Source organism: Strix uralensis, chromosome 5 (assembly GCF_047716275.1).
Source record: "Strix uralensis isolate ZFMK-TIS-50842 chromosome 5, bStrUra1, whole genome shotgun sequence".
Lineage (NCBI taxonomy): Eukaryota > Metazoa > Chordata > Aves > Strigiformes > Strigidae > Strix > Strix uralensis.
Window position 1 is genome coordinate 30864405 of NC_133976.1, and position 12212 is coordinate 30876616.

General features: G+C 34.6%; 1 protein-coding gene across 1 annotated transcript in view; it reads left to right on the forward strand.

Annotated features, from left to right (window-relative positions):
* The window catches only part of DOCK4 (dedicator of cytokinesis 4), a 255664-nt gene that overhangs the window by 91436 nt on the left and 152016 nt on the right, over positions 1-12212 (forward strand). Inside the window, exons 4-8 of the mRNA XM_074870262.1 lie at positions 2105-2160; positions 4112-4208; positions 8395-8543; positions 9929-10013; positions 11692-11843. Of these exons, the coding sequence (XP_074726363.1) occupies positions 2105-2160; positions 4112-4208; positions 8395-8543; positions 9929-10013; positions 11692-11843 (539 nt within the window). The remainder of the gene's footprint in view (positions 1-2104; positions 2161-4111; positions 4209-8394; positions 8544-9928; positions 10014-11691; positions 11844-12212) is intronic.

The window sequence follows — 12212 nt, forward strand, 5'->3', positions numbered from 1 at the left end:
TACAAATTGTAAATACTGTTGGAAAAGTTGGTTAGACTGTGCCTATTTTTCTTGATGTTATGAATTAATTTAGAGCAGCCAGTGGAGACAGCCAGTTTATAGGAGCCACATGCAGAGTATCAATTGAATAAAAGATATGTATCGTCATGTAAAATAGATGGTTCATTTTATTTTTCTTTGATGTGTGTTCTGTGATTTCCATAGTAGTATAGCTTATAGTACTCTAAACCAGACTTCAACAATTTTTTTTTCTATATTCAGACATGAAATATTATGAAATTCATGTTTCAGCATTTGTTGATGTTGAATATGTTTAAGCTTTACCTATCTTATTTGCTTTTCTATTTTCTTAATATCTCCTGTTGAGTTGCCTCTGTGACTGTAAAGATTTTGTTTTTCATATGGGAAATAATTTCAGAATTTCTTTTTTTTTTTTTTTTCCCTCAACACAGTACTAGAGTTTTTAGTGTTACTAAAGCCATTGAAGAACGATCTTAAATCATCTGTTGCTCCTTTAACCTGCATTGTAATTTTTTTTCTCTTTTTTCCTCTCTTCATTTCCAAGCCTCTTCAGCTGCAAAATAGGGCACATATACATTAATTTCAGAGGTTGATAGGGGCTTGTATTATAAGTCATTGTTTTTTTGTGCCTAGGACTGCAGTCTCTGCTCGCATAAATTTCCTTTGCTTTATATGGAAGGTCAGTGTGAACAATAAATTTAGCCACAGAATTTAATCTGATGTTTACTACTTTGACCTCATTGATATATATTGCAATTTGATTTATAAGACATGAGCAGTTGGGATTTGTTACTGCATCTTCTGTGTCTTTTGTTGCAATTCTCACCACATGCTTGCTGTCAGTCTTGCTTTGTGGTCTGTCAAATGTGTTGATAGAAGTTATGAATAGGTTTTCTAAACATGACTTGATGTGTGAAAGAATGAAATACATATTTTCTGCTTTCCTAGTGTGAATGCAAACAGTTTTCTGAATTGGGTTTTTGAAGGGAGTGTCTCTGAAAGTAAAATAGTAAGAGCACCTTGTAACTCCACTTGTTATTGGTATTGGTCTGTCAAGATTCTTCCCTTGTTATTCTGCCAGCTTTGACACGCAAAGAAATTATCTGTGGCAGCTGGTCTGCAGTAAGTGTGCATATGGAGCCATCGTGTTTTCTGGCACATTGTTACAAGTGCAAGGCTGTGCATCTTACTGTCCTTGGGAGATGCTCTTCTGAACTGCTTTACATTATAGAGGAGTAGGGGCATTTACAAGGGCAGTTGCCTCTACATAGTAGATGTGTTTTTGTTGAAGGTCTAACGTCTGTGTTGAAAGAAAATGTGGCACCGTCATCACAAAGGAAAGCTGTATGCAGCTGTGCTTATTATAAAGAGAACATATATGTATTTTCTGTCACTGCGTTATGTAACGAGCTGTAGCATATTACGTTCCCAGCCAAAAGCTAGAAGCTGAAATGCATCATTTTGTTTACTGTTCTGATTTATGAAGGTTAGTGTGCTGTAAGAGCAGTATGACTGTTGCAGCAATGCTGTCCATTCAAAAGAACAGTGGAGAGGCCTTAAATAACTAGAAAAGGACCACTCCTGTCAGGACACTGAGGCTCTTGGGTAGGCATCTACCACAACTTTCCTGTGCACTGCAGTAGCCACCAAATAAAACTTTATTTTGACTTTCTTTATTAATTTTATTTTTATTGAATTTTGTTAACTTTATTTATTTTGCCTTATTTTGAAAATCCCTATCTGAAGATACTATTTTTAAGATGATGTTGGTAAGATGTTATGCCCCACAGTTTCTTGTCAAGGTGGAAATAATTAATAAAAACATCTCGGATAAGTGAGCTCTCAAGCAATCTTCTAATTTTCTGAAGTATTGAAGGATTTAAACTCTACTGAATATGGCATTTTAGTTTCTGTTCGATATATACTGAGTATATATTGCTGGTTTTTGGGTGCATGTTTCTTGGTAATTATTTGGAGGACTTTAAATTCAGCACACATTTGCATATTAAACAGTACTAAATGGTACTCCAAACTCATGTAAGGGGAGGTTTTTTGTTTTTACCTAAACTATTTTATTTTTCAGGGCATATTTCCATCCAACTACATTCACTTGAAAAATGCGTGTGTTAAGAACAAAGGGTAGGTAAAATGTTCTGGATTCAAATATTTAAACTGGTCAGTTACTTGTACCAAAGATCTTTTGCTTATAAGGTAAAGTGATTTAGTTATAATTATTTTAACTTCATCTTACCGCTATAGGACTTGAAATAGTTGTCCTTAGCTAACCTGATACTCTTGCATGGTTATAAAATTGGAGTGACATCTTCTGAAAAGACATGGAGCACAACTGGGAATATAAGTCTTCATCGTCTAGAGGAAAGAAATAATAATTGCATGTTTTCACTTCCTGTTGTTAAGTCTGGCTTGAAGAAAGTATTGCCTTAATTAAACAAAGTTATTCTGTAGAGAAGCTGGCTGTTAACCTGCTGTTTAAGATTAGTTGATTTCTTTGAGAACAGCAGCTGTACCATGGCAGACAGCTGGCCTTTTACAAAAAAAAATGGTAAAATAATGTCTCAGTTCAGTGGCAAAAGATTTTGCTAAAACTGTAAATGAATAAAGATGTTTTTTTCCTTTACTTCTTTTCTTCATGTAATGAACAGCCAATATTATTTTTGACAACAACTGATCTCTTTTCATTTTTAGAAAAGTTAATAAAAACCAGAACAATTGGTTAAAATTAGTTTAAAAATTTTGTTTTGAAACTCAAATGTTCTGACGAAAAGAAACACTGATTTTTATTTTTTTTTAGATGTAATACTTACCTTCACAGTATTACTTTCAAAAACTTTTTGTCAGTGATCTTAGTTCAACACAGTTTTCTCCAAAGTTTAACTTAATTTGTGAGCATTTATTTAGGTTTATTAATAGAGAACTGATACATAATGGTTCGAAACCTGTTTAGGTAAAGACAGTTCTCATCATAATAGATGGATACCTAAACATCAGTTGTAAGTGACCTTTATTTTGGGAGCATGAATGAGTGAGTAGAAGGTCTGTGATGATGATGGGCAAAAGTAATCATGAAGACTGTGATGATATTTAAAAAAACCCCAAAAAGTCTCACTCCCACAGGTGAAAATGGCTTGCACAGTACTGTTAAACACTGTTGTTTCCTATGTAGTTCAGGCTACGTGTGGTTTGTTACACCCTAGGATCATTTCTCATTTAAAAGTAGTTCTAGGTAAAACTGAAGGTTCAGTGAAATAAAATTTTTGTAAACCATCACAGTAAAACACAGCTTAAAGATGGAATAATTTTTGTTAGCAGACACCATGACAATACTTGCAGGGAGTTCAATCTTTGTTGCCTCTATTTTCTTCGTTAGTCTGTGTTTCCCATTCAGGCCATGTGTCCTACAGCACATCACGGCCAGGGGCTGTCACAGTGTTATATTAACTTGCTAAGAGAGAAATGGTGTCATGAGAAAAGTAATCCAGTCATGAATGCAAACCTTTGAAATGTACTGTGAGTGAGAACGAAGTGGTAGTGATGGTGGTGTGTAAAGTGATGGTGTGGTAGAGAGTTTGGTCTTAACCAAGCCAACTCAGCTTTTTCTTGACCGGCATCAAATAGGCAAGAACTCACTCACACTGTGTAAGTTTTCTTTTCAGTTTTTATATCCTCTTTTAGTTGAAGGAATGGCATTTTCTGTCTTATTTCTATAAACAGAGATGTAAAAAAGAGTGGCAACAGTCAGTGATTTGGTGTTTAAGCAGAAGCATGAAGATCCCTTTGGAAACTGAGAATTACTCTGCAGTGAAAGTAGTTTTTGACATGCTTATTTCATAGTAAAAAACTCACCTTGACTTCTCTAGGACCAAGACTTTCCACGGGGATTAAATTATTTTCACCTAAGACTTTTCCATGGGGATTAAACGAAATATAGAAATAAAAAGTGTCATGGGCTGAAGGAGCACCCATGTAGGATGATAGACATCAGTGTTGGCAGGAGGAAGTCTTTATATTGGTAACTGTAATGGGATTTGTAACGTTTGTGTAATATCATGTATTCTTCTGCATGTTACAGACAATTTGAAATGGTTATTCCAACAGAAGATTCTGTTATTACAGAAATGACATCAACTTTAAGAGACTGGGGAACAATGTGGAAACAACTCTATGTGGCAAGTACCCTGAATATTGTTGCTTTGATTTAATGCCAACTCAAAAGACACATAGTTGTTGAGATATTCTAGTTAAGTATGTATTTCAGAAAAAAACATTCAGTTTGGTTTATAACTGTTCTGATTATGGACTAAATAAATCTCTTAATTTGTTCCAATAATTGTCTATTACTGCTGCTAAACTTTAGCAACTTATTGAGTCTTGGCCAGCTTCATTGTGTAGCTGTTGGATCTAAGGATTCCTTTGTTTGCTAAACTAAACTATTCGAAATAATTGTAACAAACAATATTGGTATTTTATTGAAATATAGAAATATAGTATATTATTGAAAAATCTCTCAGCCAGTTGATTTGATTTGTACTCATTTTCTCATATATTTTTATTTCCTCTCACATCCACACACTCACAAGTGCTGAGATGTGTCCGTGTTATTTGTCCAGGATGTCTGTATATGACACAGAGATCAAGGGATGCCAGCTGTTGAGTTCTCATTGCTGAGGGACGCTGAGGGGTAGTGCTTGATTAACAATAGTGAATTGATTTTGGGTTTACCTGTGACACATTACAGAAGTGGATTCTGGTTTTGAACCAGAATCTTTTTCTTCCTTATCTCACACTTCCTAAGTTCCATGTTTCACAGTGCTCTTGTTTTCCTTTATCTGGGTATTTTGTGGCTCTGGTCTTTTTCTCCCTCTCCCTGACATCTTCAGGTCAGTTTGTTTCTCTCCTTGTTTGAAGGAAATCACACTTAATGGTGTTCAATAGTTATTAGTGCCTACCTTTCCTTGTTCTGTCATTTCTTCTCATACTTATGTATACATTTCCATATTTCATTAATACCAGTATTAGTAATTCTGTTATAACTCCCTACAGAATGCCCCTCTATGATATTGTTTCACTTTCATAGATACATACAGTCTTGGCTTTCTGTTTGACTATCTTTGTGGATTCATATTCTCAAATTTCACTTTAAATCATGTTTTTTAGCCTTAACCATTCCTGTTTTCTGAGCCCATGTTGTATTTTCTCTTGCACGTCGGGGCTAAGAACTGGATGTAGTATTCTAGTAGCAGTTGTGTGAGCATCAAACATGAAGTAGCAATAAGTAACTATTCTTTCTTACTCAAAAAACACCCGTGGTGTCTGCTATTTCTATAATTTCCATTTATCACTCCATCTCCATCGCTCTGTTGTGCTTGCTCTGTAAATGTGGCCTCTCCAATTCTGTAATTACCTCCCTTAAAAACTGCAGTTGCAACAAAGATTATGTCAATAATAATGTTTGTATTTTTTTTTTAATTAGGGTAGGCAAACTTTTGTTTGCATAGAAAACTTTGGCCACCTGATGGTTTCCTATCTATAGTCTTGTTTTGAGTCACCAGTCATTTAAACAGCTCTTACTCCATTATATGAATTATACAGATGTGGGATTATTCTACTTTATCTAAATGTTGTGCAGTATCAGTAGGATCTTGGATACAAGCTCCCTAGACTGTGTTTCACTCCCAGGTCTCCTATGAACCCACTGCAGTCTCTCATTCTTTTGAGAGGTTTCAGACCAGTGATTTACTTTTTCACTGTAAGAAATCCTACCATTTCCTTCTCTTAATTGGCTACCACCATAGGTAGAAGTTGCTTTTTTTTGGTGTACTTACAACACAGTTCAGTATCGTTCTGACTGAAATTCAGCCTTTGCTGACTGTTCTGCATCTTTTAACTTTTTTTTTTTTTGCATATCGTAATCTAAGACATGATAATCATTATAGTTTTCTTTTTCCATGCCTACTTCTATTTCCTCTATTAACTGAACTTTTTTGTCCTTTCTCATGGCTGTACAGTTGTGTCTTTAAAGGTTTAACTAAAATATCTTAGTTCTAAATTGTGTCTTGCATCGTGATTGTCTTTGTTTTATAACATTACAACCAAACCATGGTTTGGACTTGGCAGCATGTGCACACATAAAACGTAACCAAAACCTGTTCACTTGCATCTACATAGTCTCCAATCCCTCCTCTTAACTCATTGCTGAGTTGATAATTATGACTTGAATTGTGAGAAGATTAGCTACCTTCTGCTGATACAGGGGCTGCTTCTGCTACATAAGAAACGGCAATGAGTGGTGCCAATAGACCTCCCAGAAGTCAGGGTGGTACAGAAGTAGCTGGTCTGCTACCTTTTTGAGATGATTGTATGGATTATGTTCAGAGAGGCTGTTCAGAACCAGGTAACCTTTCTGAAACCTGCAGTTGAAGCAGTTGCTAATTTACTTAGTGAAAGCTTTTATACAAGAACCTAGAAAATCGAGTATTTCTTTCTGTTGGATTGTAAGTAATAGAGTATCATTTTAAACTTGACAGTGAAATTGTAATTAAGCAGTATGAACTGTTTCTTGAAAAACAAGAAATTGTTTCTTCAAAGCGTGTTTGAAATGTCTCTAGATTATAATGGGAAGTAGTTTTCTTGAATGTCTGATTGCGTGAAGCGTGATTGCTTTGTGTGTACTAGCAAGGGTATTAGTACATTGGCTTCTCCTGCAACACAAGGAACAAAACCATGATCCCTTAGTGTAGAGACCTAAATCTATATAAAGCAAGAAAAGTTGCTTGCAGATCGACTCAGCGCTTTGAGATACAAGTAACTCGTAGACAAATTCTAAAGTTTTGGAAAAGGAGTGACACCTAAAAATGTTATTTTGAGCTTAATAGTATTGTTAAACATTAGCATGTCTCTTGTATTCACATGAATAATTTACTTAAGTAGAGCTTATCATCAGATACTGAAAACAAAGATGCATCTGAATTAGTGTTTATTTGATTTGGTTTTTTAACTGTGGAAGTGAAATCTTTATACACTAGTGTCTGATGGAAAACTGTGAAAACATACTGTCAGCCTAGTTCTCTATAACATTCCTATAAATTCTTTTTTGTCTCTTGCTCGTAATTCAAGGGCTATTTGTATGACCTTTTTTTTGTTTTCTTTTACTTATAAAGTTCATATATTCCTATTGTTCTTACTGAAGTTGTTTCTTTTTTGGCAACATTTTTCTTCACTGCTGTTATTACGTGTTCAAAATACACTGGCTTTCTTTTTTCCAGACAGCCAAGACAAACAATAAAGTAATGCCATTTTAGTGGCCTTATGAAGTGAATTGAATGAATGTGAAATAAAAAGAGCAGATTTATCAAATGGCAGTTTGTCACAGCCCTTGGAGTATAAAAGTTATTGACAGACAGTAATGATGCTTCTAAGTGAATTTTAGCTTTTCATAGCAATTATGTAGCAGAAGTAGCTGAACTTTGGTTTTATACCATTCGTTCATAGGAAGAAGGGAAAGGGACTTAGGTTTTTTTGTCAAGAATTAGCAGAACAAATCTGAATAGGAATGTTTTTTCAACTTTGTGTGATGCATCACTTAAATGGAGGTTGCAATAATTTCCTCAAGCTAAAGTTTCTCAGAAAAAGTATATCAAGTAAAACCACTTAGAATTGGTAAAGGAAAAGTTAAAAGAACTTCTGTCTGGGAGGAAGCTGTTATGGGAAATTGTTTATGTCCTTAACTGGTATATAATTAGAGTAGAAGGATGTGGTTTAAAAAGCAGTCATATTCATATAATTTCTCCTGCTTCACAGTTAGATGAAGAACTGTCTGGACAAGATTCTGTCTATGTGATCCTATTTATTTATGGTTAGACAGTAGTGTGTACAGTTATATCCATGCAAGAAAAAGTTAAAAGAATATTAACACTCAGTGGTTCAGAGTTTGAATGCTAGGAACTATTGCCTCTTCATCCCCTTACGAGTTCAAATAGTCTTGAATTACATGATCACATACTCAGTTTGGATGAGACAGCAGCACAGAATGAGCATGCTCTTGGAATAAAACAGTGTTATGGCATGAAATAATTTTTTTGTTGAATTTTTGTCATCTGTCATATAAATTGGACTGTGTTAACATGAGACATAAGGAATTGGAGTGAAATTTTGGAGTGGCTGTGATGCAAAGACAGGGTCTGTGGTAACCTGTGAAATGATTTTATACATGCACACACACACGTGTGCGCAGGTAAAATGGTCACTACGGTGGGGAGAAAAAAGACTAAGTAGGGGAATAAGGAAGGAGTTTTCTTGATTTCCCCACCGTATCTGTATTTATTAGGATCGTCAGCTTATATTTTTATCTCACAGAGAAACGAGGGAGATCTCTTCCACCGACTGTGGCACATAATGAATGAAATACTAGACCTGCGAAGGCAGGTCCTTGTTGGCCATCTCACCCATGATCGAATGAAGGATGTCAAGCGACACATCACTGCTCGTCTGGATTGGGGCAATGAGTGAGTAAAAATAATAATAAATGAAAGTAGTGTAATCAAATTATAATGCCACAGCTTTAGGCTCATTGTAGAATGTTTAAATAAGGAACAGATTTCTGAGAGGTGTAGCCTTTTTATTTTTTAATGGACTTTCTCCTTCACTGTTTTTCTGTCTGCTATGTTTTAACAGTGAAAAGTGACTTGTCATTTTATTTTGCATTGTTCTCTCAGTTTATTTTGCATAACATTGGTGCTTGTCTACAAGAGAATTGCATCGGAATATCTACAACATCTGCAACAGGTGTTTTCAAAAGACACCTGGCCAGATTTCTGTGTGACACAGTTAGCATAGCTCTGTTGTCTTAACTGAAACTATATTGGCTTACATTGCTTCCTTTTTGACTTCTGTCACATAATTTAGTTCCTACTTGGACATCTCTAACATACTTCTTGCTACTATGGTCTGCGTCTTTCTTTTATCTGGATAACTAGTAAGAGCTAATGCAAATTGTATGAGCTTACTTTTTTTTAAAAAAAAGCTAGAAAAAGGTTAAAATACCTTTTGGCATTTGGGTGCTGTTTCCAAAGTCTTTTCTTTAGCCTATATTTACTCAGTTAAACTCTGACTAAATGCAGGAATATTCAATAGAATTAACTGAATTTCAGGGGTTTCTGCAACTACAGCTATCTGAAAGCCTAAATATCTAATAGTGGAAGAACTGTGATGAACTGTGTATGATTTACTGTCTGCTTAGGATTTTGTTCTAACTGAATGGAATTGTGATGGTTTTTGAACTGGCCAGTTCCTCCTCTTTAAAAACATATTTTTAAAAAAACTTTCTAATCTTCCGAGTTTTTCTGGGTTGAGCATGACTGCCCCATATGTGTTCTTAATCATTATTGCTTGCTGCTGTGCTGAAAATAAGTTTTATTCATGTTGATTCAAGTTTATTTTGTTATTTTGTTCAGGGGATACAGCCAAAGCAGCTTTGATGCCATCCAGTCCAAATTACAAATAAGCTGATGTTTTGACATTTGATGGATTTTACTTTATTTTCTGCGGTTGTCATTCAAATCGACAATACTAGTGTGATTCACTTTGTACAGTGTCCACAATAGTACAAAGGAAAATATCCATTGTACGTTTTCCACAATGTGAAACAGATTTAAAAATTGTGGAAAAACGTATTCTATTAATGTTACAAAATGAAGAGAGAGGAGGAATCATCCATGAATGGTGAATACAGCCAAAATACATTAAAACAAAACCAAAATCGACTGTAGAGTACCAATTAACATGTACATTGTTTGTTGGAATGTTTATGTTAAATGTAAATAGAAGCAATGAGTTAATTTGTTTCCTTTGTATGTAGAAACTACTTACTGTTACTCCATTTCTCATACAGACAGCTGGGACTTGACTTAGTTCCAAGAAAAGAATATGCTATGGTGGATCCTGAAGAGATCAGCATTACGGAGCTCTACAGGCTGGTATGTGAATATAATGCTCAGTACTTTTGCTATCAAATTATGTACTGATGTTTTGATGGTATCTTTCATCTACTTAACCAAAAGTACTTTTTTTGATCAAATAAACTGGTATTTCATAAGGTAATGAGTTTTACGATGAGGAAAGAACTTTTCTTTTGAACAGTTATGTATTTTGAACATCTTTATGAGATGCTCTGATTTGATATCAAATTTGTGTGTGCACACATGCCATTTTTCATATTATTTGTTAACAGTTTTGTTTTCTGATATATCATTAAAATTGATGATTAAATTCGTATTAACAGTCACAATAAAAGCTTATGAGACTCTTTTTCATTAGAGCTTTACCTGGTCCTTGAGTCCTGTTAGATAAGATTTGTGGAAATACAATAAGATACTCATGATACAAGTATTGTCATAATTAATCATACTGGGGTATTGGTCTTTTCTAATATATTATTGTAAATAGCAGTTAAACTGCATAGAAAAGCTCTCATTTGGGTATAAAAGTCCATCTTGATTTACTACAACCAGCACTGGTATTTCTTATTTAACCTCCAGTGAGGTCTAAGAAAACATGCCAATTAATTTATGTGGGCTTTGGCTCGTATTTAAGTACTGCAGCTGTTACAGATACACAATTCTGAGCCTTATTTGCTTAAAACTAAGCTTTTATTTAAACTAAATTTTATTTATGTTAACTTTTGTATTTAAATAATAGAATAAAGCAAAAATATGATGGCTACAATTTTCTGTGGAGCTGAAATTGTAATACATTTTTTATAACTTTTAACTACTTATGTTGATAACTTGTAATGTCAAACCTAGCAGTAATTTCTTCATGCTAGAATCAGTATACCTTCAGGCAGTTTCAAAGTCATATGTCATCTTATGGAATCCTGTTGAAGCACTAGATGAAATACAGCGAGGAACCTGTAATCATAAGAAGAAACATACAGAGGAAGAATAACACAGAAAACTAATAATGGAACTCATGAAGTGCACTTTCAAAAAATAAAGAGGAAAAAAAAAAGCCCAAGATAACCTCAGTTTGAAAGCTAAGTAGCTTAGAAAGATTGCTGTTTAAAACTATTTTTGGTACGATGTAGGAGAGAAATAGTACATCTTATTCTTAACAAGTGATTAAAATGGTGAAGGCATAAACTGTGAAGTCAAATCAAGAGAGTTTAGTAGCGTCTATATAGCAGTCTGACAGATTAAGAAATATGAATGTTACTTTTTTCCATTTTAAAATACTGGTATTTAGTGTTCTGCTAAAACATTTTTTGTGTGTTTGAATACTGGAATATCAGATCGGTAACTATTTATACCAGCTATGAATTATATTTTTACAGCACAAAGCTTTAAAGTGACATGGAAACTTCAGAGTAGAAAAAAGGTAAACTTCTAGAGGTTACTGTTTTTCTCTTAGAGATAATTATGATTCAGTGCAACACTGCATCTTGCTTCCCTGCGTCACTTCCTTGTGTTCTCCTTCTCAGATACAAAAAAAACCCCAAAAAACCCCCAAAAAAACCTATTACAAGTTAATACTGAATTAAAAATTTAAAAAGCAGAATTAAGAAAGTAGTTCAGTATCATGATTTTTACCTCTTTTTGTTTTGAGATTTTTACAAGTAATTCAAACTGGCTGCTATGTTGTTTCTGGTATTTTTAGATGGAGCATCGTCATCGAAAGAAAGACACACCAGTACCAGCTAGCAGCCACCATCTTTTTGTTCAGATGAAGAGTCTAATGTGCTCCAATCTGGGAGAGGAACTGGAAGTAATCTTCTCACTCTTCGATAGTAAAGAAAATCGGCCGATCAGGTACCACATGATTTTTCACTGGAATACTGATTTTATGTAAGTTTTGTCAATATACACTGTATGTACATGGGCTGCCCTTAATCAGTGAATTAAGAGTCTTTTTATAAAAGGAGCCTGTACTTCAATGAGGTGTTGCCTGTTCTTCAGTGAAACAATCAAACCCAATCTCACAATCACTTAGGGGATGTTTGCCCTCTTTTTTCAGCTGGGAGCTGATCCTGCAACCATTCTTTTTCTGTTTGTTCTAGAGTTTAAATTCTGTGAGAGCCCTGATAACCTTTGAATTTTTAAATATTCCGTAGTTATTTCTACTCCCAGCACATTTCTGGCCAAGAGAGACAACATGGGAGTGAACAGCAGCGGAACCAC